This window comes from Phascolarctos cinereus, unplaced genomic scaffold, assembly GCF_003287225.1.
Source record: "Phascolarctos cinereus isolate Bilbo 61053 unplaced genomic scaffold, phaCin_HiC Scaffold_9;HRSCAF=440, whole genome shotgun sequence".
Classification (NCBI taxonomy): Eukaryota; Metazoa; Chordata; class Mammalia; order Diprotodontia; family Phascolarctidae; genus Phascolarctos; species Phascolarctos cinereus.
Window position 1 is genome coordinate 264,982,946 of NW_027556402.1, and position 25,228 is coordinate 265,008,173.

The following is a 25,228-nucleotide window of genomic DNA, read 5'->3' on the forward strand; positions in this document are numbered from 1 at the left end:
GCCTGGAGCCCCTGCTGGCCCTGAGGTGGTCCCCAGACCCCTGTCTGGCCTGCCTAGCGCAGCTCCGGCCTTCCGGGAGGTGTGGAAGGTGGACTTTAAAGCTGGTTGTGAGCCCATCCGCCCTCCACCCTCGAGCTCAACACACACGCGTCACCCGGCTAGATTTCCACACATACTCCATCCTCCCCGCCCCCCAACATAGACCCATTCAAGCTGCTCCGACCGGCCCCAGGGCAGGACGCCCCGGGTCCCCGTAGAGGGCCCCTCTCTGAGGTGGCCGGGGGTGGCCCCCAAGTCCCCACGGGGGAGCAGGGCGGGGCCGGGGGCGGAGCAGGAGGGGAGGGCCGGGCCCCACACCGCACCGCCCGGCACTACGCGGCACAGCGGCTAGACCGGAGCGGCGGGGCAGCTCGGGTGCCAGCGGCAGGAGCCACCGCCACCCTGAGCTGGGAGAGCTCCGGCCCGGTGAGTCCCGCGCCCTGGGCCGGGCCAGAGAGGGGCCCCAGAAAGGGGTGTGGGCTGCGGCCGGAGGGCAGGAGGGGAGGGCGCGCCCGCCTGATGCTCCCGCAGTAATCCGCGGGGCCGCGTGCGCGTGCCCGGCTCGCCTGCCCCGCGCACACGTGTCCCGGGCGGCCTGCTTAGGGAGGGGGCACTGCACTAGATCGGCGGGCAGACGTGGGACCCGCCTCAGTCCAGCCGCCGGGCTGGCACACGTGGAGGGGAGTGGGGAGGGAATGAGGGAAGAACGAGGGAGGCAGGCCTGGGTCTGGGTTCCTACCAAGCGGGCCCGATCTAAGGGCGCCCCCCCGCCGGGAGGGATTCCCCTCGGCTCGGGCACGCACGCACCGAGGGCTCGCTCGAGCCTCCTGCCCCACCCTGGCGCCGGAGGGCACCTTCGTCTCGGCCCGGCTCAGCCCGTGTCTCTCCCCATCGGACCTCAGCCCTTCAGCCAGGAGGGGAAGGGGGCGCCTTCTCGTTCCGCTCTGGCTCTGGTGCTGCGGGCCGAAGCTAGGGACTCTCTCCTCCTGCGTGGTGCAGCTCAGATTGCATCCTGCCCTAGCCATCTATCGTGTCTCCAGAGGGAGAACCGTGTCTATGCAGGGAGAAGGGGCAGGCATAGGGGTGAGGAATGACATTATCTGAGACTCTGGCCTGCTGCTGCCGCCCGGTTAGCTTCTTCTCTATGAGAAATTCTCTTCCTGTGCCTCAGTTTACTAGTCTGTGGAAAGAGGAGGATGCAGGAAAGGCCCTCCCAGCCCATAACAGGGCAGGAGCTGGGTAAGAGTGCTTAGAGATTTCCCATTTCCCGGACCAGGGCTGAGAGCAGACAGACAGCATGTTTCCATGACAACAGCGCAGGGTTGTGTGTGGTTAGGCCCTGGTTGTGGCAGATGGAGCTGGGGGGGGGGGATGGAGAATGGGGAGCAGTTTCAGGAATCGTGATTTCTGAAGGAAGATGGGGTTGGGAAGAAAAGCAAAGAAGAGCCTTTTGGAGATTCCTAAGACCCCCTGGCTCTGCTCACTCATCCTTGTCCCCCCCCAACCTCAACAGCAAGCCCCTAAGAACTGAGACCCCTGTTCTCCATCTCCTGCCTTCTTCTGGATTTAGCTCCCCAGAGAACTTCCTGGTGGCCAGTCTCAGCCCTGCTCAGATGCTGGGGTCCTTGGTCTTCTGTGGGCCTTCCTGGAAGGGCCAAAATGAAGGCTTTGGCCTTGGCAAGTCTGCCTTTTCCAGTCCCTTCAGGCCTCCCCAGGCAGGGAGTGGGGGTTTGGACCACTCTGAAGAGACAAACATCCCAACCATTTAGTGTCCTGGGAGGATAAAGGTTATCCTCTGCTCCTCCCCTCCTAAGGTCCACCCTGGGTCCAGGGCCCAGCGTGGCTGCTGATGCTGTGCTCTCTGCCCCCCCCCCCCCAGATTTACACACCCTGATCTCAGTCAGTTAAGCAAAAACAAAACAAAACCAAAAAGCCTAGGCCTCTCTATTAATCAGTGTCTGGACTAGGGAGAGGGAAAGAGGGTGATGAGGATGTGGGAAGGGAGAACTCGGAAAATGAGACTGAGGCTCCTTGGATCAGTCTGAGGAACAGCCATGAAGCCATGGGGGCTCATAAACACATGAGCACACACATGCGCTCAAGTGCATACACACACACACACACAATGCCCACATACAAACATATATACACATACCCAACACACACATTCACATACAAACATACATATATGGAGCCACATAATACATGGACACACGCACATACATATCCCCTCACACACACAGAGCTGGGGACACACATGGACACTCACACAAGATACATATACATGCTCACATAATGTCCACACGTACAATACCCATATTCCCACACTCACATACCCTCCACTTCCTGTGCCTGCAGCAGTGAGGGTAATGTGTGCTCAGGACCCATTCCTAGTAGTTGGGAGGCGATGTTCCCACCATGCTCCAGCCTGGAGGATCTTGGTCCCCTCTTGTAGGAAGTCCAGTGATACACTGGAGAGTGCTTGTGCCCTAGGAAGCTTGGTGGGAAGAGCTGGGGGTAGTTAGCCTGGAAAAGATGGGGAGGAGCAGCCCAGTCACTGTTCTTCCTTTCTTTGACCCCCCCCCCAGTGCTGGAAGGAGGTGCTATTATCATCCCCAGAGGTAGAAGTAGAGTCTTAGACAGGTCAGATGACTCAGCCAGAGTCACACAGCTTCCTAGTGTGGTTCTTCAGTCCTTTCAGTCCTGTCCGACTCTCCATGGCCCCATTTGGGGTTTTCTTGACAAAGATACTGGAGTGATTGGCCATTTCCTTTTCTAGCTCATTTTACAGATGAGGAAACTGAGGCAAGCAGGGTTAAGTGACTTGCCCAGGGTCCCACAGCTAGGAAATGTCTGAGGCTGGATCTGAACTCAAGAAGCTCCCCAGCCCAGTGGGGGCTCTCTGGCCCCTGGGACACCTAGCTTCTAAGGGTCTGAGGCCAAGTTTGATTCCAAGTGCAGAGCTCTGCCTGAATCAAGTGTCTGAAGAGCTGTTTGGTGGAAGAGAAATGAGCCCCTTCCCCACCCAAGGGCAGAGACTGGAGGGATGGAGTGGAGAGAGGTGGGGTGGGGAGGGGAAAGCCTTGCTCCTAATAGGATGAGGGTCCTTGGCCTCCTCTTGGGAGGGCAGCAAGCCCAGGCCTTTATTCCACTAGGCCCCAGGGATGACGACACAGCCTCTGATGTCCCTTCCAAGCCTAAGGTTTGTGGACCAGTCGCCCCTAGTACAAATGCGGACCCTGCTACCTACTTCTTGTGCCAGCCTATACAAGCGCCTTCCCCTCCTTCTGAGCCTCAGCTTCGCTTGGGCAGAACGGGCTTGTACAGGCTCAGCTTATCTGGCCAGGGTCCTGTCCACCACGATGTGGCCTGAGGATGGGAGCATCCTGGCGAGTGGTGGAGGGCACCTCAGAGGCTGTCTGGCCTACTGCTCTCACTTTGCTGAGGAGGAAGCTGAGGCCCAGAGAGTGGCAAGGACAAAGGGCTATGCATTTATATAGTACCTACTGTGTGCCTGGCACTTTGCTAAGTGCCTTGTTTTAAAAACAAATATCTCATGTGATGCTGACAACAACCCTGAGAGGTAGATGCTGCTATTATCCCCACTCTACAGATGAGGAAACTGAGGCAAACAGAGGCAAAGTGACTCACCCAGGGTCATACAGCTAGTAAGCATCTGGGGCCACATCTGAACTCAGGTCTTCATGACCCCAGGCCCAGTGCTTCAGATACTCTGCCAGGGGCCACCTTGCCAAAAAGTATTCATACTCTACTTGTGCCCATCTCATGGAACTGGAGCAAACCCCAGATCAGCCCTCCTCCCGGGGCCAGGACTTTTTGAGAAGTGTGGAATGAAGTTCACTGGCCTTTTCTAGGTCTGAGGCCAGCTCCAGCCGTGGTCACTCTCTGTCTTTGGGTCTGTTTCCTTACTTCAGTCTGACAACATTGCACCTGCTGGGTGGGGCACCCTGTGCTTGGCCCCCGTGGACACTTCCCTTGATCTCACAGAAGGAAGGAGTTTGCAGTCTAATGCGGGGGGAGAGGGCAGCAGTGGGAACTGGGGGGAGGGGGGAGCGTAACTATCGCCATGCAAGATAAGATAGGACCAAAGCAGGGAGCAGACCAAGTGCCCTCGTGGAATGAGCGCTCCGAATGACCCCTGCCCTCTGCCCTCTGAGCCTCACAGGGTGGTGGAGAACCTGAGTCAGGCCAAACTGAGGAGGGAGTGGTCACTGTGCAAGGATTAAGGCCTAGGGGAGACAGCGCAGCACCTGGACAAGATGAGGCCTCTCAGCCTCAGTTTCCTTTTTTGTGAAATGGAAAGAATTCCACTTTTTGCCCCCATTTGTTCAGGTTGTCACAAGAAGAATGACTTTTGTTGCCTAAAAGCCATGTATAAATATCACTCTCATTACACCTGAAGGACAGACAGATGGGACTCGGAGAGGAGGGAGAAGGCAGCAGGGAACAGTGTGTCAGCCCAAAGCCTCGACAAGCCCCATCCCCGGCTGTCCTGAGAGCTACCTGAAAGGGCCAGAGAACCCAGGCTCCCTTCACCCAGGAGAATGGGAGGGACCTCTGGACTCTGGACGCCCCAGAAAGTACCTGGGCTGCTGGGAAGCTTGCCAGGAAGAGCAGGAAGCCCATTGCCCTCCTGGGCAGGTGGCAGCCTCTGCCAGCAGGCTCAGCTCCCAGCTCTGGGCTCCTGGCAGCAATGAATGACCCTTTGAAAAGACTTTCTCCCACCAGCAGCCTCGAAGGAAAGAGCCTGCAGCCTTCCTGGCTCTCCAGGAGGCAACTGAACCTCTGTTGGGGTGCTCAGGACCCCTGGAGAAACTGAGGCCCCAGGGACACATTGGTCCATCCATTTTACCACATGATTGCCTGCCCATGCTATAACTTCCCAACCCTCCCCACCCCCCACCATCCATGCACACATCATACACTCAGACACTACATACACATGTACACACATGCCATATACCCCCACATCATGCATATGCACACTACATGCACACACCCCATACACTGCCACACCATCCATGCACCCCCCCCCACACACCACACACTCACACTCAAGTCAGCCATCCAGTCAGGCATCCAAGTATTTGGCTGAAGCCCTGCTGGGGCCTCTGTCTGCTCCCTGCCCCATCCTCCCCATTAGCTCTTCGAATAAGACTCTTCCAATACTTGGAGCGGCCCTTGCTCGGGCCTGGTTTTCTCTCCTCCAGCCCCAAAGAGCCTCGGTCCTCCAAGTAGCCCCTATGGCCTAGCCTCCCTGCCCCCCTCCCCCCACCCCAGTGCGACGGCCCTGGTCCTGCTTAAACTTAGGAGCTCGTCCGAGAGAGGACATGCACAACCCTTGGCAGACCTTAACCCTATATAAATGCCAGCGCTCTCCTTATCACTGAACATGTAGGGAACCGCGCAGCCGCAGAACTGTAGGGAGGTCCCCGGGTGCTCATCCGAGCTTGCTCCCAATCCCGAGCGGGTCCCTGTGCTCGGTTTCCCCCTTCCGTAAAACGAGGAGCAGAGGGGAGGACTCTGGGTCTGTTTCCCCGCGCCAGAAGAGACTTGCCCTTCCTTGCCCACTGGGCACGACGAATTTTGTCGAATGAAGAAAAGTTCACCCAGCTCCAGCCCTCCCCGTTCGGACACCTAGCTCCCAAAGCCCCCGCTTCAGTGGTATTTCCAGAGCTAACGCCTTGGGAATTCGCTCTCCAGGAGGGAGAGGTGAGGTGACTTCGACCTGGTCCCACAGTCGATGTTCTAGGGGGATTTGAACCCAGGTCTCGATCCGAGGCGGAGCGAACTAAGGCCTAGCCCGGCTGGTCCCCGTCGCCCTTTGGTCCAGTTCTCCGCCTCTCAGTGTCCCTGCCTTGTCCCCCACGGCCGGGGTCAGGGTCCAGCCAGGCAGTGACTTAGAAGCCGGGTGTCCGATGGGAGGGCCCAGCAGCCCTTGGGGGCAAGAGTGGGGGCACTATTGGCCTAGGAGTGAATGACCCAAATCCTTGGCCCCTGACCTCCTTCACTACACCCCCCTCCCCAGCAGAACCGAAAGAGAAAGTGGTGCCCCGCCCCTTCCCCAGGGCCGTCCCGCCCCCAGGCTCCCTAGCCAATGGGCGCCGCCACGACCGTCCCTCCCCCGGACCCGCCGGCCTTTATCTCTGGTCTAGCTGGGCGGGAGCACTAGCTGGAGCCGGAGCCGGAGCCGGGCTTGGAAGGCAGGTAGGAGGTCTGGAGAAAGCGGGCAAAGAGCGGCCTCGGGATAGTGTGGGGCCCCGGGGTGCTGAGCGAAGAGACAGCTGGAGTGGGGAAAGGGTAGGATCCATGGGGCGGGGGCGGGGGGAGCTTTGTTCAGCCCCAGCCAAGACCTGTCCCCTAGAAAGCAGAAAGCAAGGTAGAAGACAGCTGTGTGCCCCGGCTGCAGAGAGGTGCCGTGCGGGAGGGAGAGACAAGGGGGGGGTGGAGGCAGGCATGCCGATGCCGACTGGTGTCAAGGGGAAGTCAGACACACTGGGGCCCCACAAGGCCCCAGGTCGACGCCCTCCTCTTGGTCCCCTCTAGTACTGACTACTCGGGAGATCCATGCACTATTTCTCCCCAGAGCCTATACCTGACCCTTCTCAGGGCGCCAGGTGGCCACAGACCTGGCCAGGAACGGGGGACAGTCTGTTTCCCAATTCCCCATGTCTGCAGCTAGATCTGCTTCTCTCCAAACCAAAAGAGTCCGAGTGTCAGAAGCACAAAAGGTCTGGCACATCATTTGGTCCAATTTCCCTCATTTCGCAAAGGGGGGGAAACTGAGGCCAGAGAGGAAAGGTGACTTCCCCAAAGTGACGCTGGAAGCCCGTGGACAAACTTGGTGTAGAGCCAGGTGTCCAGGGCTTTTTTCCACTGTCCTGTCCCGATTGTGAGGCTTTCAAAGGGCTTTGGGACATTTCCCAGAAGGTGCTGTGTGCAGATGGCAGTGGGCTGTCTGGGAGCGTGGGAAGGGATTGGGCAGCAGTGGATGCATTTGGGGACAGGGCTGGGAGGGAAAGGGTTTGGAAGAGGGGCCAGTTCAGTGTGTTTATCTACCCCTGGAGCCTGGGCGGGTCACAGGGCTGGAGGCTGGGACTGTGAGGTCCCCGTGACTCGACTGGACCAAACAGTGGCTGAGGTGATGGTGATTGCAGGGAGTTGGGGGAGGTCAGACCCCTGGGGGAGGGAGCCGAGCAGCTTCAGATCCCGGAGGTGTAAAGAGAGGCCCTCTTCCCCAACCAGCAGTCAGAGCTTGTCCTGCCCATTCCACCTCGACCCTTACAGACTCAGTCAGCCTCTAAGACACTTCCTGTGAACTCTTCGAGCCACAGCCTAATACATCCTTTCCAGGAGCAGAGGACCAGAGCAGCCCACCCGGGGAGGGACTGAGGAAAGCCTGGAGGAAGGGGTTGAGCCATTGTAGGTAGAATTACAGCCTGGTGAGAGTCCCAGGAATCATCTGATCCAACCTCATTTTGCAGGTGGGGAACTGGAGGCCCAGGGTGATTAAGCCACTTGGCCAAGGTCACAGCTTGTAAGTAGCTGGCTTGGATTTGAACCCAGGTTCTTCTGACTCCACATCCAGAGTTCTTTCCTCTACATCAGCAGATCCCCACCCACCCACCCTTGCAGTGGCCATCTTGGTCCTCCAGTGTCCTCTGTGTCAGGGAGGGAACGACCCAGTTCCTGCTGGGTGGGAGATCGAGCCAGCCTGCTTCTCAGCTCCTTCTGGAGAGCCAGTCGGCCAGGGCAGCACAAAGGCTGGAGGATGAGAGATGCAGAGAGAGAGAAGCAGGCTCTGCCTCTTAGGTTGATACTGGCCCTTTAAGGCAAGATACAGAAATGCTGCAGCAGAGGATGGTCAAACAGAAGATACTGGCCTGGCCCTTTAAGAGCAGATGGGAGTCCTACGGGTGTGGAAGGAGAGGGGCTGATTGGGTGGGGTTCTGGGGGGCCTCTCCCCCAAAGTGCTAAAGCCTCTGTTAGGCATCTCCCAGAGCCTTTGGCCAGCAGGTGTGATATACTCTAGGGGAGTCAGGAGACATGCCCGCTGAAGCTGGCTCAGCTAGCAAGTCAACTCATCTCCTTTGCATCCTTCTCCCAGGACAGAAGTCAAGGTGGCAGCAGCTGCCAGAAAGTTTGCGCCATCTGCCTCTTTCCATCTCTGCACGAGGCTGCATTAAATGGCTGATAAACAGATCAGGTAGGGGAGCCTCTCTCCTTGGTCCTTCTTAGCCCTCTTCCTTCTCTGATTGCTGCCCTCTGCCCACCTTCTCTTCCTCTCCCTCCCCTTCCCTTCTGTATTTCCCTATTTGTCTTCCCCTTCCATTTCCCTTCCTCTTCCCTATTTCCCTTCCCCTTCCCCATTTCCCTTCCCCTTCCCCATTTCCCTTCCCCTTTTGCCTTCTCCTTCCTTGCCTCTGTCAGCGCCAAGGATGCTGGCTTCTTCTGTGGGCTGGAGGCCCAGCTCCTTTTCTCCCCCCCCCCCCCCCCCCCCCCCCCCCCGCCACTGCTGGGAGCAGAATGGTGGGCCACACTGCTGACCTGCACCTGCCTTCCACCTACCCAGTTTACCAGCCAAACTGATCAATGGAGGGATTGCAGGGCTCATTGGGGTCACTTGTGTATTCCCCATCGACCTGGCTAAGACAAGGCTACAGAACCAGCAGAATGGACAGCGCATCTACACCAGCATGTGAGTGGGGAGAGGGGTGCAGCGAACAAGGCTTTCTGGGGAGTAGGGCTAGCAACTTGAACTTTTTAGCTGAGGACTTCCCTTCCCCCCCCCACCTGGTGGAGCAGAGGCTAGTCGGAGGGGGAGGGGGGCTTCTAACTATATCAGTTTGGGGGCAGGAGGTGTCTTTACCCTCTGGCACCACCATGTGGGGCCAGCACAGAGATGAGAACCCAGCTGTGGGGCAGAGGCCAAAGTTGTTGGAACCCTCCCAGTGCCTGTCTGGGTACGTTGGGTGCTTGACAGCAGGTGAGAGAGAAGTCCTTGCTACCACCAACAGGCATGTTGCTCCCTGGAATGGCCTGGTCTGGTCTCTGAGTCCCAGGCTCTGGCTGATGGAAAGGGGCATGGAGGCTGGTGGGGATAGGCCTAACCAGAGCTGATGCCATCCTTCTCTTCCCCCTCCTCAGGTCAGACTGTCTCATTAAGACTATCCGTTCTGAGGGCTACTTTGGCATGTACAGAGGTAAGGCCTAAGTCCCTGGGATAGGCAGCCCTTTCTCCTGATCTTTGTGCTACAGAGCACCTCTGCCTGCCTGAGCCTTGGAAGCCTGGCAGCCCCAGCCCCTCCTGGGGGTCCTGTCTAGTTGTCAAGGGAACAAGGAGGCAGGAAGATGGGATGCCTCCGGAGGGCCAACATCCCCCTTCCCAGGGCATCCTCTGGGCATGTCAGAGATCCAGCTTTGTGGTAGCATTCAATGCATGGAAACCTGCCCCCTCTACAAGTGGCTGACTTCAAGGCAGGCCTTCTGCCACCCCCCCCACCCCCCAGCCCCAGAGGGGCTGAAGGTGAGAACTAGGGAGTGGTAGCCCCTGGATATCTGTGTGAGGAAGGGGCAGAGGCCAGACCCACTCTTCTGTACCTGCTGCCCCTGTGTGCCCCACCCCATGTCCCCAGGCCACATCTTAGGACCATGGCAGAGATCCATGCATGACTTGCTCCCTCCCCCACCATCAGGGCCCCCCAGGTCATGCGACCCCAGTCTGGAGGAACTCTCAGAATATCTCCTCCCCTCCTCACCAGCCACTATCGGCCACCACAGATCTCCCAGTTTTGATGTTGCTGGTGACAGGGAGCTCACTTCCCATCCCTGGAACTCTCACACTTGCTTCTCACCTGCCCTCACCAGTCTATTCCTGGCACCTGGAATCTGCTATTTAGGCCCTCTGGATGTGAAACCGGCCCCTGGGATGTATCTTCCACCCCATCAGCTTGTCATCCCACAGACTGTCTTGGGCCAGCTCTGGCTAGAGCTGCTTTCATGAGGCATTGAGGCCATAGGGAGGGCAGGGCGGGGCAGAGACCTGGCAGGCCCTGGGGGAGCTTCCCCTGGGGGAGGGGGCTACTGGCAGCTGATGGGGATTATGAGCTACAAAGAGGATTGGTGAGAACCTCCCAGCTGTTGGAGAAATGTGGATTTATTGGTGTCAACGTGAAACATCTCTGGCCCTCATCCTGGGCATTGTGAAAAATCAGTATGTGTGTGTGTGTGTGTGTGTGTGTGTGTGTGTGTGTGTGTGTGTGTGTGTGTGTGTGGATGTGGGGGTGTGAGTGGGATGTGTGGGGGTGGTGAGTGAATGTGGGGATGTGGGTGGGTGAAGTTCTAAGCCCCTCTCAGCCCCCAGAGAACCTCAGTTTGCCAGCTAGAGCAATAGGACTCTGCTCACTCCATGATGGGAAGGAGACAACAGCCAGTGGGCTGGTGGTGGAGAAGAGGTGCTCCAGGGCAGAATGTCTAATTCCTCTGGGGTGTGAACATCTGCCCACATTGTCATGCACAGGGTCATACCTGGGCCACATGTCATAATGTCATGCATGTTCACAAATCCCCATAGACTCACGTGCTCACTGTCCTTTGCCTCCACTGACCCCACTGTTCCAAACAGCTCCATAAATAGCCTCCCCCATTCCCAGGGGGCTTGAGAAGAACAGTGACCACATGGGGCTATTGACATGCCAACATGGGAATCCTGTTAAATGCCCGCCCCCTCCACTCCAAGGAGCCCTCAGGAACTTGAAGATTCGAGTACCAGGCACCCTGGGGAACAGGGGATGAATGAGGCATGTGCCAGCCAAGGCCAGGACTTGAGGGGTAGCCTGGCCACTGTCTGCCCCTTCCCCCTCTGCTGCTTAGCACCTGCTCACCTAGCATTTGAGTGAAAGGGAAATGTACAACAGCCAAAGAAGAGCCGGGCCTTGGGCCCTCCCCCTTCCCTTCTTCCTGTGCCAGACATCAGTCTGGTCTACCCCTCCTTCAGGTGCTGCTGTAAATCTGACCCTGGTCACGCCAGAGAAGGCCATTAAGCTGGCAGCCAATGACTACTTCCGCCACCATCTTTCCAAGGATGGGTGAGTGGCAAGTGTGGTGGGCCCCCCAGGTCACAGATCTGAGCTCCCCATGCCTGTCGGCAGCAGCTGCTGCCTGCCCCCACACTTTAGCATGGCTGGGAGGCCAGGGTAGGAATCCTTGCTGAGGCGCTGCCTGCCCTCAGTCTACATGCACGGCTTCCACCGCTGGCACGGGCCACGTTTGCTGCTCTAAAAGGGGGAGGGAGCCTGGGGCTAAGGCAGAAACAAGGCCAGACCCACCCATACACAAGGCACAGGACGGAGAAGGGGCACTGCTCTATCCCTTTGGGTGCCCACTCAGGCCTCACCCTTGGGAAGGAGGGTCTAGTAAGCAGGGTCAGCCATTCCTTAAGAAGCAGTGAAAAGAGTTGTGGAATTGGAGTCAGTGGGTCTAGATTCTGATCCTGCCTCTCTGCCTGTTTGTGTCAAGGCCCTAGACCTCAGTGTCCTCACCTGTAGAATGGGTGACTTTGCCCAGATGTACTCGAATGGCCATCCTGACTCTAGGCCCTTACAGGGAGGGATACCTGAGGTACAAGTGAGCCCTTATCCTCTACTGCCCCATCCTCAGTGGAAGTGTTTGGAGGGAGCCTGGTCATTGCTTCCCATCCCCCTTCATGAAGAAGTAAAGATGCTACCTTGGGGGGGGCAGGGGGGAGGAAAGACCTCCTTGTTCAGAAAGTTCCATTGTATCGAGTGTAAGGTGGAGCCTAGCCTGTCTCCTTCACCCGCTCTTGGGCCGGACCTGACTCTCATGTACCTGCTGTCCTCCAGGCAGAAGCTGACCTTACTGAAGGAGATGTTGGCCGGTTGTGGGGCTGGCACATGCCAAGTGATCGTCACCACCCCCATGGAGATGCTCAAGATCCAGCTCCAGGATGCAGGGCGCCTCGGTACAGGGGGCAAGCCTGGGTACCTGGGCTTGGTTGGGAAAGGAGAGCCCACCTCCTGGCTGGAGAATTTGCTAAGCTGGGCCTGAGGCGGACTGTGGCCTGGGGGACCTGGCGGGAAGCCTGGGCAGCTGGTTAGTTCTCTCCTGAGCTCCTAGGAGTCCCTGCTCTTCATCCCTACCCCAGTCTGAGGGGGAGGAGATAAGGAACCTCTTAACACTGTCCTCCCCTGCCCTTCCCCAGAGGCTCAGAAGAAGATGCTGGAGACCCAGGCCCACCTCTCAGCCCAGGGCGGGGCCCAGTCTGTGGTGGGGTCTGCTGCCCCTGCCCGCCCTACAGCCACCCAGCTGACCCGGGAGCTGCTGAGAAGCAAGGGCATTGCAGGGCTCTATAAGGGACTGGGCGCCACACTGCTCAGGTAAGGGGCTAGAGTGGGGCTGGCCAGCCTAGTCTGGGGCCCCTGAGCTCCTTGCCCCTGCAGACTCAGTCCTCTTTCTCCCTTCCTCCCCCCAGGGATGTGCCCTTCTCCATCGTCTACTTCCCTCTCTTCGCCAACCTCAATCAGCTGGGCCATTCAGAGCCAGGAGCCAGGTCGCCATTCTATGTGTCTTTCCTGGCAGGCTGTGTTGCAGGGAGCACGGCTGCTGTGGCTGTCAACCCCTGTGATGGTCAGTGTCTCTCTAGGGGGGTGGGAAGAAGGGTACCCAACCTACCTGGCTCCCCTCACTCACTTTAATATTCTCCTTGAGCAGTGGTTAAGACCCGCCTGCAGTCTCTGCAGCGAGGTGTGAATGAGGACACTTACTCAGGCTTCCTGGACTGTGCCAGGTCAGACGGGTAGGGGGTGGGGGGTGGGGGGCCTGGGCTGTTGCGGGGAGGGGACAAGGCAGGATCAAGTCCTCCCCAGACAGGGCTCCTAACAGTCTTATCCTTCTCCCAGGAAGATTCTGAGGCATGAAGGCCCATCAGCCTTCCTCAAGGGCGCCTACTGCCGGGCCCTGGTGATCGCCCCACTCTTCGGCATTGCCCAAGTGGTCTACTTTGTGGGCATCGGTGAGGCCTTGCTGGGGCTACTCCCAGGTCAGCGCCACGACTGAACCCCGTCCAGCTCCCAGCCTGGCCCCAGCCCCCTTCTGTCACCCTCTGGGAGACCCCACCCTAGAGCTACAGGCAGAAACTCTGGAAGGAGACCTCAGTGTGGGGGCGGTATTGCTCCTGAGTGTCCTTGGCGTGGTGGCAGCCGATGTGGAAGGGTGGGAGGAAGCCATAGTGCAACCCCTCCCCCTCCTACAGAGACTGGGATCAATTTTTTTTATTTATGCAGAAATAGAGACCGTTACATTCCTTAGTCCCCTGCCCCAACTTGGGCTGGAGAGGGGGCCCCAGAGACCTTGTGGCTCTTCTTCTCCTCCCCCTCTCTGAGCTGGCCTCAGGCTGAGGGGACCCCCACTGGTTACTGCCCCAGGCCCTATCTGGCAGGGTCCCAGGGCATGGGAACCCCTCCTCAGTCCTACCTCTGTGGAGAGGACCAGGCACAAAGCTATTTATTAACATACCGGAGCCCTGAGAGGGAGCAGCGTCGCCTGGGGGCAAGGGGCACCATCCCTACCAGCCTCCACTGGTCTGTATGTCCGTCCTTCCCCTTGCCTCTAGTCAGTTTGCTGCCCTTGGGGAATGGGGATGTCTTGGCTTCTCCCCCACCTATCAGGGTCTCTTAGGTATTCTGCTGCTCTGAGGCTCCTGGCTTTCCAGTCCCCAGGGACCCCTAAACAGGAGCCAGGCTTTGGATGGCCAAGCTCCTCCCCCCTCCTTCCTTTCTTCCTCTGGAGAGATCTTTAGGGCCTCTTCTGGAGGTTTCTGACTGGGTGTGGCCTATTCCCACCCTGCCCTCTCCAGCTCTTCCTGTGAGAGTGAGGAGGCACCCCTGGCATCCTAGAGGGGAGGGGTGACTTTTGAGGTTCGAGGACTCAATGGCTTCAAGATCGGGCAGAGTCCTCCCCTGGCCTCCTTGAGGCCCTGAGAGGGGCAGGGCCCAAAAATGATTGAGGGGAGGGGCTCCAGGATTGTTTCTGTGTGGAGTTATGTGCAGTGTTGGTATGTTCTTGTGTCTGACTCTAGTTTTGTGTGTGTGTGTATGTGTGTGTGTGCGCATCGGAGAAGGGGAGAAATGCCACAGGATCCCGAAGTGGCTAAGAACCCAGAGAAGGGCCTTCAGGGACCTGATAGGATGCCTCCCCTCCCCCAGCCTTGAGCTGAATCGTGGGGCGATGACTGTATCCCAACGGAGTTGGGTTAGGGGACCTTAAAGAAGGGCCATGCTCAGCCCTGCCCCCTTATTCCTTGTTCCTTCTGGATTCCTGCCAGGGCCTGGGACCACCTGACCTCGTAGTATCCCTCCCCTTCCCTAGCCAACAGCCCCATCCCAACTGGCCGCCCCTTAGGAAGGTCTGTTTACCTGGTTCTCCCAGCAAAGGGTATGGGGGCTCCTTGGGGAATCACATTGTGGGGCCCTGACTAGGTAGACTCCAGAATCTGTGGGGCAGCTCTCTTTCCACCCAGAACTAATCCAACTAGCTTAGGTAGCCCCTCCCCCCCAAAAAAAGTGTGAATGTTTGGTGACCACCTGGTGTGAGGGTGCTGTGCCTGTCCCTGGCCACTTGGTAAGAGCTGGGGGATGAACCTCAGTAACACTAATTTAGGCCCCTACCCACCCCAGTGCCCAGGAGGCTGCTCCTGAGGCTAACTGCCAGGGGGCACTGTTGCCAATTAGGGCACTAAGAAAGTAGCTGGGCCTCGGACAGCTCTCACCCCTCTGCCCATTGGTTGTAGAATCAAATCTTGGACAAACCTGTACTTTGCAAAGCTGCTGCTTACAGAAGTCTATTTTTTTTCCTTCTGAACAAGAGTTTTAAAAAGTTGTAATTTTTGTGTCTTGTCATGTAAGAGAATAAAGAAATAAATATTCTAAGTAGATTCCTCTAGTCCCGAGCTCTGGCTTGGGGTCAGCAATGGGCCAAAGAGCCAGCATCCCATTCAGGCGTGGCCAATGCTGCAAAGGCCTCTGGGAAGCATCGATCACTGGCTGGGGGAGCAGGAGCAGGGTCCCCCTCTGCCACTTAGCGGCCATGGGACCTCAGGAAAGCTTCTTTCTGGGCTTCAGCTTCCCCATCTATAAAATGGGATAGTAATCCGAGCCTCCTTCCACCAGCCTCTCCAGATGTCCCTGTGGTCAGAATCTGTGCCTGGTTGCCCTGGGGGTCTGCTTTGGTGGAGATAGAGCAAGGAGGCAAGGGTCCATGGACCTGCCCTCCCTCCTCCACCCCCACCCCCAAAAGGCTAATAGGCCCTGGGATTCTTGTGACTGGTCCCCTCCAGGCACCTTGTCACCAAGCAGATCTCACCCTTGGGCAGGTCCAGCCAAACCAGACAGACATGGATGGTTGGAGGAGCTTGAGCGGGGAGACCAGAGGGTGCTATGCCATTCATTCTGAGTATTCAGGATTATTCCTACCTGTGAACCTCCCTAACTAGGGTGAACCCTAAGGCAATGAAGACTGCCTTCTCCTAACAAATCCAGGAGGGCTTGGGATCAGCAACCCACCCCAGCCTTAGAGGACAGGGGTTTTTCTGTTTCACAGACTGAAAACCAGAGAGAAAAACATGTGAGGGGCAAGTCAGGGGCCAAGAATCCCAGAATCTCCTCTAGCCCGAACCAGGCCAGTAAAGGATCCTGTAGCCCGCAGGACAAGTGGTCTTCCAGCTGCTCTTTGGGGACCCCACCCCACCGCCAGGCAGCCCCTTGTAGAGTTTGGAAGTGTTCGCTGACTTTTAGCCTCAGTTTGTCTGAACCTTGGTCTCCCTCTCCCTCCCCTGTCCTCCTTCTATGCTCTGAGGCCAGACAGGAACAGGCTAATTACCCTCCTCCTTAGGGCAGCCAATTATCAGGTCCTCGAGTCTTCTGCAAGCTGAGCACCTCCCCCTAAACGCCCCTTTCCCGTCCTGGTCACCTTGGCCCACGTGGTTTCCAGCCTACCAGCATCCTCCTGAGAGTGCCCAGGAGCCGACCCGGCACACCTAGTGTGGTCTGCCCTGACCTGGGCAGAGGTCAGCAGAGCCATCTCCTTCTCAATCTGCCCCTCCCCAAAGCTGGTGTTTCTCAGAACAGCCATCCAGCCGAGCCAAGCCTCCCTTCCACCCAGGAGGTTGGTTCCTTGAACCCAAAGACAGGATATGACACGTTTCTATTGAGTTGTGTGTTATTCCAGGATTCCACTCAGGAAGCTTCCATTGGAAACTGTGTCCCCCGATTCCTGTCGTCAGCAACATCCTTCCATTGACCAACGTCTTTCTCCAATTCGTTGGAGACCAGCAGCTCTTACTGCGGTTAAAGAAATCATAACTGTGTGTGTTGAGATGATCACATTTGGCATAAATCGTCAGTGACCCTCCCTCTCGTTGCTCTGAACATTCCACCAGGTCCGAATGCATCCGATGGTCCCAGTGTCTAGGTCACATCTGTCCAGCTTGGCACATGAAAACATGACATGAGATATTTTATCCAACACTTTGCTAAGGTAAATGGAAAGTGTACCTATGCAACTCCCCCATCTACAAAATTGAGAACCCCGTTAAAAAGGAAATGAGATAGGTCCAGGATGTCTGGGTCCAACGAAACCTTGCTTGGTCTTGGGAATAACTGCAAGCGCTGGGCCTGGAGTCAGAAAGACCTGAGTTCAAATTCAGCCTCAGACGCTTACTAGCCATTGTGATGCTGGGCAGGTCACTTAAACCTCTCTCTGCCTTAGTTTCCCCCACTGTAAAATGGGGATAATAAGGGCCCCGACCTCCTAGCATTTGTGAAGTGCTTAGTACGACACCTGACACATAGTAGGCACTTCTAATACACATGTTTTCTTCTTCTCTCCCTCCCTTCTTTTCTTCTTTCTTTCCTCGTTATTCACTAACCAGCCCTTTCCTGATCTATTCTGTAATTTTCCCGGGACTCAAAGTCAAGCTCACTCACCTGTCATTTGAAGACTCTGGTCTCTTCCTCCCCAAAATCAGTATATTGTTTCCCCTTTTCTAGTTTTGGGGTTCATTTCCCATTTTTCATGCTCTTTCAAATACCCCTGGCCAAAGCTCAGCCACTATGTCTCTGCCCATTTTTTTCAGAGCCTGAATCTGAATTCATGCAGGGCAGCTCAGGGCCCTCTTCCTCTCTCCTTCCTTATCTTGGCTGTCCATTCCCTCGGCCATCTTTGCTCTGGCTTGGCCAGCTCTGCTTTCTTTGGGAGCAGTGACCTCTCTCTCTTCTTGGGGCCTCTTCTTTCCCACAGTGCACTTCTAAGAGCCCGGGGCTATTGGCTGCCTGGCACTGGAGCCCCTTCTCTAGCTCAACGCCCCTGCTTTGGAGCTCTCCTGCCCCAGGCCCCAGGTCAGTAGCAGGCCTGGCCTTCACTTCCATGGCTTTCTTAATCCTTCTGACCGCTATGGCCCAGCCCTGCCTCCCCTGAACTGAGAATCTTTCAGATGAGGGTTCCCCCTTTGTCAGGCTCTCCACCTTTTTGAGGAGGAAGCTATCATTGAGTTTGGCTTGCAGATGGACTGGAGTCATATATATGTGTATATACACATATAGTTTTATATATACATTTTAGAATATATACATAGGCATACATCTATATGTATATTCCACCATATCTGTGTATAGATAGACAGACAGATAGAAAACTCATTTGATGAGCCTTGGGCTGGAATAAGCTTGGACTGGGCCTGGTTTGGAGCTAGGGTGAGGTCAGGCTGGCTACCTGCGCTGAGGAAGTCCCGGAGTTCACCAGGGCTGCTGGAGTGGGTGGAGCTGTCTTTGCCTAGAGGGTAGGGAAGTAGAAGGCCCACCCCTAGCCTCCCATTGGACCAAAGGCCCAGCCCACACCCAGCCTCTCCTGTCCCTGGTCCTCAGCTTAGTGCAGCCTGGAGTGGTGCATTGTGGGAAACTCCCAAGTTCTTTTTTTTCCTCCCCACCCCCATCCTTCTCTTCCTCCTCCTTTTCTTCCTTCTCCTCCTCCTCCTCCTCCTCCTCCTCCTTATCTTCCTCCTTCTCCTCCTGTCCCTCCTGTCTCTGTGCAGACCGGTAGCAACCAGGGAGGTGGGGGAGAACCAGCCTGGCCCGGTCTGACTCCGGGACGATTCTTGGTAAGCACCTCATTCCTCATCTGACTTTTTGTTCCTGCCTGGTGAGGATGAAAGGAAGTGGGGATGGATATCTGGAACCTGGGATACAGGGATGGTGGGCAGGGAGAGAGCTCCGGGGCTTGTGGGTCAAAGGAAGGGTTTCCTCTTCTTGGGGGCTCAGTGCTGCACCACCTGCTTGAAGGTCAATGGGATTAGAAAAGGAGAGGGAAGGTGCTGGGGGCTAGGGTCCTCCTTCCTTCTCAGGCAGCAGGCTGGGGCAGCTGGACCTCGTGACCCCTCCTCAGTGGCAGCTGGCTGTGTCTGCATAGCGCAGCAGTAGCTAGAGCAGGAAAAGGGGACAGGAATGAAGAATAAAACCTGAGAGGGCTCTTACGGCTGGGGAGGGGGGCGGACCTTCTAGGGGAGGGGGAGGCGGGGTACTTTGTATTTAAACGGCATCATTCTGAGGTTTAAAATAGCCTCAAGTGAAGGGAAGGGGTATTCTTGGTCTCCCCTTCCTGCTCCTCCTCTTTTTCTTCGACTGGAGTTTCTGACAAGGCTCTTCTCCCCTGGGATAGAAACCTTAGCACCAGGATCCTTCCCAGCTTCTGTGCAGAGCAGAGCTGAGGGTGCAGGGGCGAGAGGGAGAGGCCCTCCAGGGTCCATCCACCCCTGGTTCCAGAACGGCCCAGAGGAAGGGGAGAGGCTCAGGGCCCTCCCCCTTCTCCAAGTAATGGGGGAGGAGGGAAAAGCCTGAGCTTTGACTTTCAAGGTGACCTTCAGAAGGCTCTGTAGGGCAAAGGCGTGGCTTCTACCAGGCCTGGAAGATGGGATGCAGGCAGCAGCCCTCTGTCCCCTGAGCTTAGGAGAGGAGGCTAGGTACCTAAGTTTTTCCAGCACAGAAGCAGGAGAGCCTTGGAGATCCGTCCTGGGCTCAGCGTGCAGCCCAGCAGGCTGATTTCAGCCAGCCGCAGTTTGGAGAGCTCTTGGTGGTGAGGTCACCCTTCGAGGCAAAGCTTTCTCACAGGAGGCTGACCCAATCCCAGGTTGTCTCAGCCCCTGCACCCGGCTCCAGTTTCCTCCCAGATACGGAGACTTTCTCGGTGTCTTCCTAAGCCCAGTGGTCCTGCCCAGATCTCAGGTCACATGACGGCTCCTGCATTGCCTCCCAGATCCTAGGACCACCCTCACAACCCACTCAATCCCTGAGGCTGCCTCCATGCCCATTCCCCCTGCAGGGGCTTGGTCTCCATGGCATCAAACTGGGAGGGGAGGGCCCACAGGGAGGAGCTGGGGAGGGGGTGCTGCTCACCCGGTGGTGGTAGCTACCCTGGAGACAGGCCCAAGGCCCAACGGGAGCCCTCAGAAGAGTCACTGAGAGGGAGGAGAAGCCGAAGCAGGTGCTCTGTGTGTCTGTGTGTGTGAGTGTCTCTGATTGTATGGGTGAGGGACAGGGACATGGAGGCCCTCAGAGCTGGAGCTGGAGCAGCCCTGGGAGGAGAAGTGCCCTGCCCTGAGCACACTGTGCCCACAGAAACAGGCACAAGGAAAGACAGGAGCTAACTGAGTGGTCCTAAGCAAGCCACCCCAGTTTCCTCATCTGCAAAGTGGGGCTAATAGCGTGATGCCCATCAGGGTTGGTATGAGGAAAGCACTGGATGGTCACAGTGGGTTCAATGCCAGGAGGCACAGGGAAGTTCAAGGGAGGACCTCTCATTAATGCCCCAGGCCTCCAAGCTCCATCCCAGAAGTCTCTGCAGGCTTGCAGGGCCCAGAGCACTATTTGGCCTGAGCTTAAGGACGCCCCAGGAGCCCTGTAGCATCTCCCTTGAGCCGAGGACAGAACAAAGCACTTCCCAAAGCTTAAAGTCTGTAAATCCAGGGGAAACTGAACTGCCTTGGGGAGAGTCACTGAAGTGAGCTGGGTCTCAGCTATTACATCTGCAAAATGGAATAATAGCATGTTGTGCCTGCTTTGTTGGGTGTTTTGAGGGCTCAGTTCATTCAATAAAGATCTCTTGGTAGGGTGGCGCTGTGCAAGGGACCCAGAGGAGACAGAGCTGCAGAAGTGCTGGGTCTGATTCTGGAACATGCTCCTTAACTTGTAACTGTGGGACCCCTTCATGTTGTGAGGAATCCCACCTCCTTTTCTAGCCCCACGTCCTCCCTGCACCACCCATCTGCACACACACATCCTGTGTCCTCCCCACGTACACACACCCACATCCCAGGTCCTCCCCACATGCACCTATACACACACATCCTGTGTCCTCCCTGCATGTATTCATCTGTACACACACCCCAGGGTCTCACACACATACACACACACCTGTACACACCCATAATGGGTCCTACACACACACACGTACACATACATCCCATTTCCTCTCTGTGCACACACACACATGCATCCCAGGGTCCTACACACACACACACACACACACACACACACACACACACACACACACACATCCCATATCCTCCCTGCACACACCCACATGCCTGTACACACACATCCTGTGTCCTACACACACATACACACCCCTGTACACACATATCCTATGTCCTTTCCACATGTACCCATCTGTACACACACATCCCATGTCCTCCCCCCACACCTGTACATGCACATCCCATGTCCTCCCCGCACACACACATGCACACACACACACACACACACACACACACCTGTACACACACATCCCGTGTCCTCCCCATATGCACCCATGTGTGCACACACATGTCATCTCTTCCTGCCTCTGTTCTTCTCCTGGTCCCCCAAACACACCTGACATTCCCACCTCAGAGCTTTCTGTCATGTGGTACTCCCATTCAGAGTGTCCTCCTTCCTGTCCATCCTGTGATGGGCACATTTGTTTCTGTCACCTTTGTTATCCTCTGAGCTCCTGCAGCCTGGGTGGCATGGGCCCCAGCCAAGCCCTGGCACTGCTCTGTTCCATGACTGAAGAGTGTATGCTCCTGAGGGCAGGACCTAGGTCTTCCCATAAATCTGGCTGACTCAGAGGTAGGAGTGTGGGGAGCCTCTCTAAGTGCTTAGGACCACAGAGTACCCTAACTAGAAGGGGCCCAAGGGAACACCTAGAACATCTGGGGACACAGATTCTCCCTGGGCAGGAGAGAAGTTAAGAGCGGGCGTGGGTGAGGGCAGTGTGCCAGCCCCCATGTGTAAAGGAGTCCGCCTCGGAGGGAAGGGGCCCCGGGCCCCAGCAGGGGCTCCCAGCTGCTCCAAGAAGACATTGTCCTTCTCCCACCTGGTCGATTCTCTGTGAGGGAAGCAAAAACCCAGAAAGTGCCATAGACCTGACCATTAAGGCAGGGAGGAGACCTGGCTCCCAGGCTGGGCACCACATATGGAGACGCAGGTCAGGATTCCCACAAGTGCCCAGCCTCCAATTCACTGACTCTCTGCCTCCTCTCCAGGTTCTGTGCCATGCCCAGGGACCCTCGTGACTGAGCCACATCTGCCTTCCTCCAGCCCTGCCCCTGCAGACCGCCCACAGTGAGGCCTGGCCCAAGCTAGCCCAGCCCAACATGGAGGCCAAGGGGAGGCCTGCCAGCGGCCCCAAGTCTGAATCCAAGTCCTCGCCAGCTTCTGCCACCCCCTCAGCCAAGGCTGAGAAGAAGGAGGCTCCAGAGAAGAGAGAGCAGCCGTCCACACCTCCGGCGCCCCCCAAGAAGGCCCAGGCATCTGCCGACCCAGCTCTGCTCAACAGCCACAGTGGCCTGAAGCCCGATCCAGGAGCTCCTGCAGCTCCCAGTCCTGCTGCTGGCTCAGAGCCGAAGGGCCCAGGGGATGGCGCTGAGGAAGAGGGAGCGCCTGCACCAGCCGGAGGCCCTGGCGCCTTTGAGAACCTGAAGCCGCTGATCGTGGCCGGCGGGGTGGCCGTGGCTGCCCTGGCAGTGGTTCTGGGGCTGGCTTTCTTGGCTCGGAAAAAATAGCCCTGCCACTGTGGGGAATAGGGGCACATGGGGCACAGAGCAGACCCCCGTGCAGCTCCTTTGGAAATCAGTGCATGCCTGGGGGAGAATCTCTCTTGTAACTATATGTAATATATATTCATATTATATATCTATACATCTATAGACATATAGACAGACCGATGGATGAATGGCTGGCTCGCTAGGCAGGCAGGCAGGCCGCCTGGCAGCTGGCGGAGTCCCCTGCTGAGGCGGGTAAAGAGGAAGTTGTTCCAGGAGATACTTCTGTTCCTCGAAGCCCCTCCTCCTGGCTTCCCCCCCCCCATGCCCCACAGGCCTCCTCTGACCCCAAGGTCCAAGCTCCCCAAATATTCATTTTCTCTGCTACCCCCTAACTTTCCCTCCTCATATCCTCCAATCAGATCTGTCCTCTCCTTGTCCCCAGTACCTAACAGGTGCAAACAGAAAGACTGAGTCAGATCCCCTCCTAATGGTGCCTGTGGGGCAGCCCCTTGGCTGCCTACCTGGCTCCCTTGTGGAAGTAGGAAGGGAATTCTGGCTAGTTCCAGGACTGAACCCAGGGCCTTGTGGGTGCTGGAGGCAGGGCAGAGTCTCTGGTTCCCTGGCATCTGGGTCCAGAGCCCTGTGAGAGATGGGACTGCTCACCTCTGTCAAGAAGGCCATCGGATCGTGACTAGCTATGCTGTGATCTGTCCCCCAGCCAGGTGTGATGATTGAAGAGGTACTGGTCCTGGTGGTGGGTGGCAGAGGTCACAGCCCCGTTGGGACCACAGGCAGGAAGTGCGGTGGGTAGGAAGCTAGTCTTCTACTCCCAGGCCATGAGGGTCTAGAGGGGCCGGAAGGCTTTCGGTCCCTGTAGTGTGTTGGGATGGGGGAGGGGTGACAGCTGGCCTGCCCAGAGTGTTGTGTGTACAACCGAGCTTCTAGGTCCATGTGTCTGTGTGCCTGTGCTTATGCCTCTGTGTGTGTGTGTGTGTGTGTGTGTGTGCGCATGTGCATGCGCACGCACGCACATGCTTTCGTGCTGTCCTTTCCTGTTGACACTGTAATAGCCACATCCGTGGCCTGGAGTCTTCACACATTGGAGATGCCTCTTTATCTCACCCAATGTCCAGAGCTTGGGGAGCCCTAACCTTGTCCCACTCCAGCCCCATCCCACCACCCTCTCTGGACCTTCCCCCTCCCCCACCCCCATCCTCAGGCAAAGGGCTGTGGCAGAAAAAGCTCTGGAGTCCAGGTGTGTGGGGAGCAGCTGTCAGGGGCCACTTTGTGGCCAGCTCTGGAAGTCCTTGCCCTCTACACCTCTGACCAGAGCCTCCTGACACTGCCATGCCAGGATCTCCATATCCCACCTTTATTCCAGGGACTTCTCTCTAGGTGCCAAATGAGAAGGACTGATAGAATTGGTAAGGGAGGCTAGAGAGAAAGCCAGGAGAAATTGACAGATAGAGCTGTGGTGGGTGGGGGGGAGTTAAGTAGACCAAGCAGGAAACTGAGAAACCAAGGGCAAAGTTGGGGGAGATGGTCAGCCAGAGGTGGTGGGTGGGCAGTCAGCATTCAGGTGGATGCTGGAGACAACAGAGACTGAACAAGTAGTCTCGACTGGCTAAAGTAGAGGAAGTCGAGAAGGCTGCCCTCAGTCTCCAGAGCAGAGGCAAAGGGAACATAGAAGCAGAGGATGAGGACGAGTAGAGGAAGGAAGGAAGGGGGAGAAGGGGGAAGAGTTGGGAGAGAAGGAGAGGGAGGGAAAGAGGTGGTTTTCGGGGAGGGGGGGTAGGGCCGTCTCAGCCTCAGCCTCAGCCTCCCATTTTCCTTCTCAGCTCATCCCTTGGATGGGGCTGGCCCGCCATAGCTTCCCTTCCCCTCTGCTCCCTCCCATTCTTGTGGTGTCCTGCTTCCAGAGCCTGCAGAGAGCCCCCACCGCCACCCCAGGAACAAAATGTGTGTGCGTACGTGGGCTGGGGCGGGGCGCGGTGAAAAGCAGGTCTTGGCTGTTGGGGAGCAACCAGACTGGGGGCGGGGCCAGGAGGCGAGGACCTGTCAGGTTCCGCCAACCCCGTCCCCAGTCAGCTGGCCGAAGGTCTGCCCCCCACACCCCTCCCCCGCACTGAACTGAGAGCTCTGAGAGCTGGCCTGCCCCTTGTGTGGGGATCACCACAAGGACCGCGCTGAAGACACCAGTTCCGAGGGGGCTAGGGCACGTGTACCTCGGACAGCGCCTGTAAGGGAGGAGGGCGGCCTCCAAGCTCCGGCCCCTCCCACCTCGGCCATATCCCCCCCCGCCCCTTCCCCCTCCCAGCTATTGCGGCCCCCTGGGGGCTGTGGCAGCTCCTATTAGAAGAGATAGCCCTGCCCCGCTTCCCCACGGAGTCTCTTTACTTTGACTCTGAACAAGCGTATACATGCAATAATGCCGATAGACTAGAAATACTAGATTGAAATCTAAGGTAGCCTAGACCTGCTGCTTCTCCCTGCCCCTGCCCCTCCCGCTCCGGCCAGGCTCCTCCCATCCCTCCTGCTGCCTCCCACCCCCCAGCGAAATCTAGTGTTAGCTTCAGCCCCGCGGTGAGTGTGAGCTGCGTGAGTGCATGTGTGCTTGTGGTCGAGTGCCGCGTGTCCGGACGGTGTTGGGAGGGCGGACTCCGGGGACTCAGGGCAGGGGCTTCTCCCACCTCCGGGGGCGGGAGCGACTCCAGCTCGGGCAGCCAAGAGCGACTTTGTCCAAAATAAACACTCTATATTGTCTAACTCGGGCCTCCTCAGATCTGTCCGGCCTGCAGGCCAGCCTGCCGCCGCCGTCTGTCCTTTCCTCCCTGGGACAGGTGGGGGCCTCACCTGGTGCCTAGGAGGGGGCTGGAACGCGCAGGCCTGAAAAGGATTGGAGGGGTTGCTGGAGAGGGAGTGCCCCCCTCTTCCTTCCTACCCTGTCTTCTCCCAGGGGAGGTCTCTACCCCCCTGCTCCAGTTTCACTCAGCCAGAGGCTCTTGGGCCAGGAGGGGACCTGAGGGGCTTAAACAGTGCAGGTCTTACACGTTTGAAAATAAACCTGATGGATCCCTC

The 25,228-nt window shown here is 57.3% G+C and overlaps 2 protein-coding genes across 6 annotated transcripts; both read left to right on the plus strand.

Annotated features, from left to right (window-relative positions):
- Positions 1-350: 350 nt before the first annotated feature.
- SLC25A22 (solute carrier family 25 member 22) lies at positions 351-17,180 on the plus strand. 5 transcript variants are annotated; one of them, XR_002322841.2, is made up of 13 exons: positions 4,127-6,267; positions 7,545-7,597; positions 8,168-8,266; positions 8,633-8,758; positions 9,208-9,263; positions 11,057-11,147; positions 11,922-12,040; positions 12,281-12,455; positions 12,551-12,705; positions 12,790-12,865; positions 12,978-13,117; positions 16,514-16,611; positions 17,006-17,180. XR_002322841.2 is itself a non-coding variant. In XM_020979370.2 (12 exons), exons 3-12 carry the CDS (start codon positions 8,247-8,249, stop codon positions 16,434-16,436), a joined length of 1,092 nt encoding a protein of 363 aa, XP_020835029.1. In that variant the 5' UTR covers positions 352-465; positions 7,545-7,597; positions 8,168-8,246; the 3' UTR covers positions 16,437-16,468. The 5 variants fall into 5 exon arrangements, 4 of the variants coding, with proteins under 4 accessions (XP_020835030.1, XP_020835029.1, XP_020835028.1 ...); XM_020979370.2 differs by lacking the exons at positions 4,127-6,267; positions 16,514-16,611; positions 17,006-17,180 and adding exons at positions 352-465; positions 16,303-16,468; XM_020979369.2 differs by lacking the exons at positions 16,514-16,611; positions 17,006-17,180 and adding an exon at positions 16,303-16,468 and having other exon boundaries at positions 4,124-6,267.
- A 104-nt stretch (positions 17,181-17,284) lies between these two features.
- CEND1 (cell cycle exit and neuronal differentiation 1) lies at positions 17,285-24,916 on the plus strand. Its single transcript, XM_020979373.2, has 2 exons — positions 17,285-18,229; positions 21,650-24,916. Exon 2 carries the CDS (start codon positions 21,761-21,763, stop codon positions 22,166-22,168), a length of 408 nt encoding a protein of 135 aa, XP_020835032.1. The 5' UTR covers positions 17,285-18,229; positions 21,650-21,760; the 3' UTR covers positions 22,169-24,916.
- Positions 24,917-25,228: the final 312 nt, after the last annotated feature.

What these genes read in the sequence shown, in the direction of transcription:
- SLC25A22 (XM_020979371.2), top strand. Translation starts at nt 8,247, where the DNA reads ATGGCTGATAAACAGATCAG. An exon ending in CAGCGCATCTACACCAGCAT is followed by an intron (nt 8,759 to 9,207) that starts GTGAGTGGGGAG and finishes CCCCCTCCTCAG; the next exon opens with GTCAGACTGTCTCATTAAGA. An exon ending in CTTGCTGGGGCTACTCCCAG is followed by an intron (nt 13,118 to 16,302) that starts GTCAGCGCCACG and finishes GTGTTATTCCAG; the next exon opens with GATTCCACTCAGGAAGCTTC.
- CEND1 (XM_020979373.2), top strand. Translation starts at nt 21,761, where the DNA reads ATGGAGGCCAAGGGGAGGCCTGCCAGCGGCCCCAAGTCTGAATCCAAG.